Source organism: Heterodontus francisci, chromosome 13 (genome assembly GCF_036365525.1).
Source record: "Heterodontus francisci isolate sHetFra1 chromosome 13, sHetFra1.hap1, whole genome shotgun sequence".
NCBI classification, from domain to species: domain Eukaryota; kingdom Metazoa; phylum Chordata; class Chondrichthyes; order Heterodontiformes; family Heterodontidae; genus Heterodontus; species Heterodontus francisci.
The window spans coordinates 33,362,560-33,373,952 of NC_090383.1; the positions used below are offsets into that span (position 1 = coordinate 33,362,560).

Here is an 11,393-nt window from a genome sequence, read left to right on the forward strand (position 1 = left end):
CAGTCTATTAACGTGTCATTAACAGCCAACATAACCACATAGCTATATGATTCAATATTCCACAGTTCTTGCCTCACCTCAGAAATAACATCTAAAATAGGACAGTACAGAATCAGTGGATGCTGGTTCATAAGTTTTGTGCCCTACCAATTAACATTTGGCAGCACAAGAAAGGAGTAGACATACAGCTTAAATTCAAAAATTGTGTTTTAATGGCCAAGATTTTGCACTAGTAATGACAGCTAAACTGTCATCATTCCTCTGAAATTGACAGCAGCTTCTGGAGTCCACACATTTGCAAATGCAGAAACCCAAAAGTTGCTGTCAGTGCTTCTATGCTTTCCCCAAGTGTGCTGTTGAAGCTCGGAATACCCCTCCTTCCATCGCCCCCACCCTCCACGAAGACTGCAGCCAAGTAGTAATCACTGAACTGATGCAAACTTGCTCTTATTCTGTAAAAGACATTGAAAAAGTTACATCTTGTTCAATGAGGTAACCAGGTTTTTAAATGGCATGTTAAGTTCATAATTACTGAAGAATATCTCCACCAAGATAATCAAAACTAATTCTGTATCTGTGGAATGTCAGATTTCTCCATCAAGACAAATAATATTTGATATTTCAGCTTCTTCCTTAATCCCATGTGTAGGTCGCAATCATTTATTTCACACTCAAACTTAATTAGAAAGATATCAATTTATTTTAATTCCTGGCTTGCTGTCTAGGAGAATACTTCAATGTGATTGGCTGCTTATCCTGCTTGATGATATCACTGTTGCAGGATGTCTGGAGACCCCCTTGACTTGGTGCCAGATTCATACTGACATGGGAAAGGGGAAATCCACACCAGAGATCGCTGAATCTTTGTAGGCAGCTTTTCAAAGTCAGCCTCAGTGAAATCAATAAAAGCAAAATTAGATGCATAAACCAGAATAATGGAACCTAATATAACACACACTGGCACCGATTACCAACATTTTTTGGAATGTTGCAAATTAGAGTGGAATAGTACTCCAAAAATTTGCTACCAATCTCATTCCCCACAGTTCCATTCATGTACTGATTATGCTACACTTTGACATGCGTGCACATGCACAAGCTTAGACAAGAAAGTACCACAAATCGGTGCTCCAACTTGTACAATTTATGATGTTACGACTAAAGTTTTTGTTGCTGATTTAATTGCGGAGACTTACTGCTGGCACTTGTATCATTGTACACAATATTATGGAGCAACTTTGTTCTAATATATTGTCTGTGGAAACAGATCACTGGAGGTGTGGTATCATCTGTTCTTTACAATGCCAGATAAAATACTGAACAAACTGAGCACAATAGAGTTATACTGTGCATCTTGTGGCAGTTTAATAAAGTAACTTGTACATACATAATGTGTACAGTATTACTGTAGTACAAAGTAGCCTTAATGCACCACTAATTTGATTTGAGGGCCACTTGCTTCCATTTCAGTGCTGGTTCAATCACAATCAACTCAATACATGACCGTGTTTTCTCAATATGCTGCATGCATATGTAGTGGTACGAGTGAAGAATTTTAATATTTACTGGGAAGATAACTTTTAAACCCTATGTCCCTTGTCAATTCATTTAGAGCTATGTACTATTAAAAGAAACAAAACCAAACTTGCCAATATTAAGTGCAATTAACAAAAGGAAATCAAAAAAATGCAAGTACTGCCCATAATTTTGTACTAAATTGGGAACCTCATTCACACGATGATTGATGTTAGAAATGGAAAGGTGTCCTAACCAGTTGAGCGAATTGTGCCCAAGACTGCAAGAAATTTTTATCCCTTGACTCAGGACTGCAATGCATAAATTGTATGCCTAAATTGGCAAAAGTGCTCCACTTATTATTACTGGCATCCCTTTTATAAAAACTGAAAAAAAATGGATTTTATCAAGTTCACAAAAGACTTGCATTATATAAACACCTTTCGTAGTCACAAGACTTCCCAAAGCACTTTATGTCGAGAGAGATCTTGATAGATGACAGAAAGAACTTTTAACTACATAAAAAAGGACAGTGCATTAAATGATTACAATGTCCCTATCAAGATTTATTGTATCAATACAAAAGCAAAGTAGTCTTCTGTACCTATTAGATTTAAATGCAGGAAAGCAAAATATTACTACACTTCCTCTCACCCTGCTTCCTGCGAGGACTGCACTTCATTCTCCCAGTTTCTCAGCCTCTGTCACATCAACCTTCCATACCAATGCTTCCAATAAGTCTTTTTCCTCAACCGAGGGCCTCCACACCAGCATGGTTGACTAGGCACTCCCATATCCTGCAATTTGTGCTCTCACCCCTTCACCTCCCTCCCAGAACCATAAGGTTCCCCTTATCCTCACCATCCACCACACTACCCTCCATATTTAACACATCATCCTCCGCCATGTCCACCACCTCCAGTGTGATGCCCCCAAACACATCTTTGTCTCCCTTTCCCATTCTGAAGGACCACTCCCTGTATGTCCACTCCTCAATCACCCCCCACCCCCCACCAACTCCCACTCCAGACACCTTTCCATCCAAGCTCCCAAGAGAAAATACCTGCCCTTTGTCCTCCTCTCTCCTCACCAAGGCCCCAAACAGCCCCAAAAGCAGCAATTTATGCATACTACTTTGAATTTAGTATATTGAATTCAGTGGCAGGGAATAGGTTTGATTTCCACTATTGCATCAGCCATGTAGTTCAGGAAGCTGTCATGCAGAAGCCAAGTGCTTCCTTGTAATGAAAAAAAAAGGAAAGTTAGAAGAATCACTGCCACCAGTACTTGAGGCAACCTTACCACTTGTTCACACATGGCTTCTACCAAAGATGGCAAGAGAACAGTAAAAACCTCCCATTTAGTACTGGTTTAGTACTATATTATACTCTCAATTATCTACAGTTCCATTTGAGTTCAACTTAAATCATTTGCTTGCCAAGCTGAACAGAAAGTGACTCAACCTCATTTGATTGGAAACAGACTAAAACACTAATTTTCAGCTGATTACTGGCCTGGAAAGAAACAAATACCAAAACAATTTAAAGACAAAGGTGAACTTCATATTATAGCAATTGAAATTAGTTGAAAGCAAACAGCTAATAAATCAACTACCTGGTATCTTTGTAGTTACAGTGCTGGGTTTGAACACCAAGTTAGTTTTTTTTTTATAACACTATGCTAATTTCAGTTTGCAGGGAAACACTTATCGGAGATCATACAATTTACCATATTACCTTTAAAATTGTGGAAACTTGTTTTCAAAATTAATTACTATCATACAAATCCATTCCATATACGCACATATATATTGCCACAATTCCACTAAGAAAATCCAGCATTTAAGTAATCGTCTGCAATGGCCCAATAAGTTGAAGTTTTCCCAACATAGAGGATAATTATGTTTTTGCGACACAGAACTATGTCAGTAACATCTGGTTTGCGTGTTTGTGTCACTGACTACTATGCGTTACCTTCATATTTTGCCTATAGAATTCAACTCAATTATTTCACAACTCTGTTTATAGTGCAATATTGATGGAATGCAAGCTTCAAAGCATTGCTACCAAATTCTTTATCTCTGCACCTTAAGGAGACCAAGCAAGAACGTAGTCATCAGCCTCTTCTCACAAAACTTGAATAGTAGCTCAGGCAGAGGAAACCTCTCTGCCTAGCTCCTGCCTGCCTGCCCCTCCTCCACCCCACCACAAAAAGTGGTTAGCTAAATATATTCTTCACTTGGATTTTTTCTAAATCTGTAGTATTATAATGCTATATTTCTACACTTTCCATGACACTGTTTCCAACTCATTCACACAAATAATGAAGAGTTGAATCTCCAGCCACTTGCGACCCATATGGTTGCACAAATCCAATTTTCATCAGCACCTTCATCTCTATTTCTGATTACCCTAGTGTTCAGTCATTCATATTCATCAAGCTACATACAATGTTAAAAATTAAGGAAGGCACTATGACTACACACAATACATCAGTGCACCAAATCACTGCATTACAGTAAACTGTGAAGAAATCACTTTCACAAAATCAGTAGGGTCACAGTGAACAAGTTTAAATGGATTAAGAATGATGATTAATCTGGGCTGCTTTCACATCGTCTTTCCTGGTTATTTGGTGGCAATGATAAATGATTCACAGTAAGCTGCTTCAAAACTTCTGATGAAAGGTCACAGACTTGAAACGTTAACTTTCTCTCCACAGATGCTGCTTGACCGGAGTATTTCCAGCATTTTCTGCTTTTCAGATTTCCAGCATCCGCAGTATTTTGCTCTTGTGCTGGAAATTGTATACTCTTAAGTCCCTTATCCTTAAAAGAATTAAATATGTAATTTCTTTAGGTTTGTAATAAAGACTTTGTAGAACATTCCGACAAACCAAAGCTCCCTGAAGAATGTGTATTTGGCAAAAATTGGTTAGTCACTATGACACTTCAGTGTACCAGAGGGCAACAGGATAGATATCATTTCACTGTGATGTTAAAGGGACATATCAAGTGAAAGTAACCTCCTATACATGTAAACATGTACCCATTATGAACAGATAACCGAAGCCGTTATAACTACAAAATAAATGGTCACCTTTCCATTAAACAATTTCAAATCTATTGAGAGCATTCATTCCAGAAGTTACCATTAATTCAGTAGGGAAGAATTACAAAAAGGTATTATAAATGAATTCCATTATAGTTTGCAAAAGAATTCAGTTGTGGCTTACACAGATAAAAGTGCTGAGTCAAGGGGAAAAATATTAGCTGTAATGAAAATAAGTTACCAGCTTCAAAAATCCTGCAGAAAAAGGGCTTAATTTGCTCAAGTGCCACAAACCTACAGGGGAGTCAGGCAGCCAAAGAGAAGGACTGTACATTTTTTGCAACCCTTTATGTACAACACCTGAGCAAAGCATTGTATCTTTCCTGTTTCATTTATTTCTCATCTCAATCTCTCAGCTGTCTTTTTAAAAAAAAATTTACATCCTTCCTCCAAACACCATATCTACCACTAAAAGGAACCAAGCTTACAATCAGCTTGCAATCCTAACTCACTGCTAAGCTATTTGGTATTAGTGCAAAAGCCTGGATTCGCTCACCATCCAACATTTCCTCATTCCTTCATAGAAATGGACAGTTTTCCACTTATTACCTCCTTAGACACCCAAGCTGAAAGCAGAAGCATTATGTAGAGATTCACAGTAGAAATACCACTCCATGATACAGTGAACCAATTGGTTTCCTTATACTAGTATAAACTGAAATTTGTACAGTTATTTGCTGATAAGTGACAAGTTATAGATTGGGTCATGTTTAGAGATAAATTTCACTGTTTTACAAAGTTAAGTGCATCAGCAATTGCAGAGAGTTTTAATATTGTATCTAACACCAACTATTATGAAAGATCAAGTAACTCAGTTCTGGAAATGTCCATTTTAGCAACTGTAAATTTCCTATATAAAAATGAAATATGCAGACGGTTAAGTTGCTCTTAGAGGGAAACAATCCTTGTGAAGCTATGAGTATTAATATACTGTCTTGGTTCAGAGGCAGTAAAAATTAAGACTTGTGTTGAATAAGCATTTTAATTTCTGCTATAGCACTCTTACAAAGTGACGAAATCAAAAATATCAAGAAAAATGCATATTTTAATATAGCCATGCACTTTGAAAGTTAAATGTCACTGAATTTTATTTTTCATAAAGTCCAAGGTATTAAAGATTACATGCAAGTTCAGCAAAAGGCATCACATTTGTGCCCTCTCTCCCCCGCCCAAGTAGCCTGCAGACAATAGTACAGTTCAAAAGTTGAAACTTGTATTATTCAAGGATATGACAAAACCCTACTCAAAGTTGAAAAGGAAATGTTCTGTACATTAGAGTTCATGATTACCATGACCTAGTTTGCAACCAACAAGACAATTCCAAAAATTTGCGACAATATGGAATAGCAGAACTGTCAGCAGACCCACCTATGCAGTTAGGCTTTCAATATAAATTTTTAAAAAATACACAACTGACGTACCATGATGCTGAGATAGTCGACAGTCTGAAGCATGGCGGCAACATGGCTTATGTCTTTCAGGCCACTGCTCAGGTACTCTGAGAAAGCAGTCTAAATAGGTCAATTCAGTTAGAGGATAATTGTTGTTTGAAGTTACCCTAGCAAAGCTTATCAGGAAAATTTAGCTTCACTCACAATCTCAATAGAGCTCTCAAAACTTGTTTTTTTAAAAAACTTAATTGATTGGCCTAAGACGCCAATCTTAGTCATGCCTCCTGTCATTGGCTGCTGCTGGGACACGTGGAGGCAGCTGTTTCAGCCAATAGTGACAGTGGTGGGAGAGGAGATCTTTCATTTACACAGCGCAGGTTAAAAAAACCAAGAAGCAGTGCTTGTGGACCGTGCAACATGACCATGGGCTGGTGAGTGGATTAATTTACTAGTGCAGTGGTTCTAAAACTGGGGTCTGCAGACGCCTGGGGATCCACTGTGCAGGGGTGTAGGTGGGAAGCCACCCAGGGAGCCACCTGGTCAAGACTAACCAAATGAGCAGCAGCCAGAGGGGCGTCTCTGCTCTAGCGCTCAGCCCGTGCTCTTTCCACCCACCATGCTCTGCTTTAGTCTCAACACACTTCTGCCACCAACTTATGACTGCTGGTGTCGGAACACAAACTTTGAGGGCAGACTGAACAGTGGAGAGAAAAATGGAATTTGTGTATATCTGTATCTTCATCAGGATATCTAAATATGTTTTCTTAAAATCTAATTAGCTTCATAAACAAACTCAATCTATATTGGTTTATGCTTGAAACAAAATAGAAACTCAATTTTTATACCAATTCTCTTGAAGAGCTTGTTTCCTGATTTGAGACTGAGGTTGGCATCTGTGCCCTAGACCAACAGGTGCTCTGATCCCAACAGCATCTCCAGATTATCGCTGTGAGAAAAACAGTAAGAAAAAATCCCTCTCTCCATATACTTTTTTTTTTTAAGTTCGTGTGCTTTGTTGTCTAACCACAGCATTACACCACAGTCTTGCTTAGCCAAAAAAATTAGAACTTGGGGCAGAGATGATTTTTCTAGTAGCTCTGTCAATATTTGACAGAAGTCAATTCTCAAATATCCCAGCACTTGAGGTCTGTTCAATGCATAAATCAACACTACCTATAAATTCTGTAAATTACTACCCATTTGTGTCACTTTTCTACATGAATACAAATAAACATGCATAAAATACAATGGTACACACATGCATGTTCAATTTTGACAATCCTAATTACAAGCTATTGTTTACCGTTATTGAAGGAATTAATACAGCAGGCTTTTTGGTATATGCCATGCCCTATTCCCTAGCCAGGAACACAAGTACACAACTTGCTCTGAGACATTCAACGAGCAACTGGTAAAAACAATTTAGATTCAGACTTCACTGCACAGAAAGTCAATTTGATGTATCGTTTAAGTACTGGCTCTCTGAGCTATCCAGTTCCACTTCAAGTTTCTTCCCCACTTGCGGATATACTATTGTATCTGCACATTATATGGAACATTTAAACATACACAGCTTGGAAATTGGGGCAAGAGTCACAAGACATCAAAAAACCCACTATAAAAAGGATGTTGGTGCTATAATACAAATCAAAAACCAATAGCTAGGTAGCAGCTGTCTGCCCAGTTTCATTATCACATTTATATTAACAGTCCATCGCCACAGCTTAATGCAAAAACCATACCTTAAAACGATACACAGAATTAAGAAACTACATGGGCCCCAAACACTTTTTCCAAAAAGGGGAAATTTTCAACTTAAAAAAGGGAACTGTGCACTGCATTATGTTGTTTTGAGTCCTGAAGTAGTTGCACCAATGATGCTACTCATAATTGAGAAGGAAACACCAGCTGCCTAAAATACATATTACAATGACATCTCTATTACATATGCTCATGTTTAATTTCCTAGAACCTAACAATGGAAGTGACTGGGAACCAAACTATTATTGATAGCATGGTCTCTTGCAAGGAGTAAGCTCAAAGCCAAAGCAGCTTTCTCATCCCACTCTTCACACATTACAAGACTGCGATCCCCTTAAGCAAAGAAAAATGCTTCAACACCATAGAAACATTTTACACAGCATCTTTAACAAAGAAACATCCCAAGGCAGAAAGATAGTCATAAGGAAACAGAGGTTATATACATTCAGAAATCTTCTCCAGCTGTACATAGCACATATATTATGTTCCTATGACTCAAATGCTCCTTGTTCCCTAATCTCTTTCACTGCGAGGCTGACATTTCAGCTGACCCTTTTTCAAACCACTTTCCCTTGATGCCTTTCTCCCTGCCGTCAATCTCCCAAAAAGGCGTGCTCTAGACAAGAAATTACACAGCATTCCTGTGCTATACCACTTGCAAAATAAAAAGGTGAACCAATGAGCTAGTCAATAGCTAAGGTCAGTGAAAATTCAAACTCTATCATCTGGATCAATGGTGAACAATGTTATCACGTCTATATTTATTTAGTACATAGACAGTATGCACAACAAATAAAAGCCCAACAGCTTCCAATTAGAATTTTGCTAACTTTTTATACAATTAATTTTAGAGATTCTTACACATTTGGAATAGATTTTGAGCTAATCAATGCAATACCGGTTTGCTCCAAATGCTGTAAGCAATATGGTTTGTACAGCATTGCTAAAATTTTTAATTCTCTAATAATCTACCAAATTAAAGATGCTTTTATAAACAAATGAAAAGTTAAGCATTTTCCATCCTGCCAGAACTGCTATTTTAACATGGAGAGACAGAACTGCAGTTGCACACTGTTCCTTGGATGAAGTTTGACATCCACTTTCCAAACTTGCAATGCAAGGGCAAATAAGACATGCTCCAGTTCATTATACCAGAACCAGTGACTTGAAAATAGTTTAAAAAAAATTAAACTAGAAATTGTAAAAACAAGATGGATACGTGACCTCTAAGATAAGCAACATTTATGACATACCACTCTTAAGTTACATATTAACACTGCTGATCAGTTTGTAACAGGTAAAGTTTTTGAACTAGGGTTCCCAAGATAATCAAGTGGCTTTTCCTATATGAGAGCATACCAGCATGTCATTTTTGTTACTGAATATTTGTGGAAACAATTCTGTATCGATAGCATGGTTTTCCTTTTGCTAACTGCTAGTTTTTCCAGAGGCGAGAATGGGAGTGTCCCTGAGTCTATTTACAAGAGATCCCCACATATAAATATTGGAAAACGACTGCAGTGACAGCATTCCAGGATTATATAAGAGTTCTGGGAAAATGCTGGCTGGTTAAAATTGCTTTAAACCAATAATGATAGGACTTTCATTTTGGCTGTTCTATTTGCAGTCCAATATATTAATTGCATATTTATATTATTCGGATGAGCTTCTACAATGTTACAGACAGTATCAAATTTGTAATTAAAACTCATGTTTAATCGAAATCTGACTCAAAAATATTTGCAAATGTTTGTTGTTCCCAATTTACTTATTGCACTGAAGCAATATTTGTGAAACAATTAAAATGTTTTACTTTTTTTGTAAATAAAACCTGAGAAATGCGACCTTACATTTGCGCCGGCTCATTTGGAATTCAGTTCAAATAACTCACGAAAAATCATGATTTGGGAGTGTGCATCTCGAACCCATGTGATGTTAACTCATGAGGGTGGGGATGGGCAAAAAAGAACCAACAGCGAGCCCCCCTCCCAAGGAGGAAAACATTGCAGAAATCTATGCGGGTCAAATACAGATTATTTTACGCGCTCTTAAAAGATTTTTTTTCAACAAAAGAAAACACCAGTTAAAAACTGCAGGAAAATGCCTCCGGTTCCGTCCTGGGGAGGTGCAGCCTGTGTTGCCCCTATCCCAAAAGCTGGGTAACCTCAAGAGTTTCGAATATAAATGGTCCAGGAGTACGGGCACGCCCTTCAATTCGTTATACGGATAAAATTCAGGATGTATTTTTGTATTTAAAATTACTTAAAAGTACATGAGAGGAGACGCCGAGACCGAATGTTTGTTCAGCTTATTATCTCTTCTCTCCCCCCGCCCCTCCCAAAAACCCAACCCCCCAACCTGCTGCCGAGCCGACAAACCAGACTCCGACTGGGCTGTCCTTTGTTGTGTAAAGAACGGAGAATAAAGACGCTTCACAAAACATCGGAGTCTCCTCTATCCTCAGTCCCCGAGCCCAGCTGCGCGGTCCGACCGCCGAAACTCCTCGTCCACCTGGGACTGGGGCGGCCGCGGCCTGCACCGTCGCTTCAGGCCCCGGCACTCACCTCGGTCGGTTGGCTGATTTCGAACAGGTCGAGCCGGTTGGCATTCCAATGATTAATGATCTCCGCCAGTTTCCTGCGCTCCTCTTCGCGACTCGACATCCTCGGGAAAGCCGGTGTAAACTAAACCAAAAAAAAAATCTAAGTGGTCAGGTCAGAGCACGATTAATTTCCATGAAGAAAGGGTGAACAAAAAGATAGGAATGAGGAACCGCGACAGGAAAGCCGCCGCCGCCAGGTTCCGGCTGCGTGTTATCAACCGCTAGCTCCTCCGCCTCAGTCTCGAGCGCTGCCCAACAACCTCTCCCGCACCGCCCTCTCGCGAGCCTAGATGACGTTCCCGCCCCCACCCATCTCGAGAGGTGTAAAATGTCCGAACGCCCATGAGTTAGGCGGGTTCTGCCGCATGCGTACTAAAGCTCGGTAAACATTCCAGGGTAAGGAGCAGGTGATAGAGGTGGAACAATAAAAGGTTGTTGATTCTTTGCAGTTTCTATATCTTTAACGATATATTAATGTCGATATCAAATGTACTGGGTCTCACTTATGCGAACTCAATTTCGCTTTAAAGCGTAGTTTTTTTCATATGCCTTTTCCTCTGAAACACATTCGAAGTAGTTGAAGGAGTTCGGGGACAGAGTAGCAGAGCAGAGTAAGTATGTGCATCAGGAAGCAAGGTAAAAAAGAACTAAAAGTATCGTTAGTATTAGTGGGCTAAGTATAACAATAAGAGGGCATAGAGTTATTTTTACAACATGGAAGGATAGTTGAGACCTGTTGTTTGCAATTTCTGCACCACGTGAGAACTTCAGGACACTTCCTGATCTTGGGGGACCACCCGTGTAGGAAGTGTCTCCAGTTGTTTGGACACAAGCTCAGGTTTTCTGGGGCAGCTGGAGTCACTACAGAGCATCAGGGAGGATATGAGAGCTTCCTGGATTGTATGTTCCAAGACATGCTTTCCTACAAGCAGCTGGAGTTCAAGATAATCGATGGGTAGGCATCCAGAAGAGAACCAAGATGCAGGAAGTGCAGGAGTCTTTGGGGTATGTGCC

At 39.2% G+C, this 11,393-nt stretch overlaps 1 protein-coding gene across 5 annotated transcripts in view; it reads right to left on the reverse strand.

Moving 5' to 3' along the window:
* afdna (afadin, adherens junction formation factor a) overlaps positions 1–10,634 on the reverse strand; it is a 598,271-nt gene extending 587,637 nt beyond the window's left edge. For all 5 annotated transcript variants that reach the window (XM_068044631.1, XM_068044628.1, XM_068044630.1 and 2 more), the window contains exon 1: positions 10,342–10,634. In XM_068044631.1, the coding sequence (XP_067900732.1) occupies positions 10,342–10,440 (99 nt within the window). In that variant the 5' untranslated portion in view covers positions 10,441–10,634. The remainder of the gene's footprint in view (positions 1–10,341) is intronic.
* Positions 10,635–11,393: the final 759 nt, after the last annotated feature.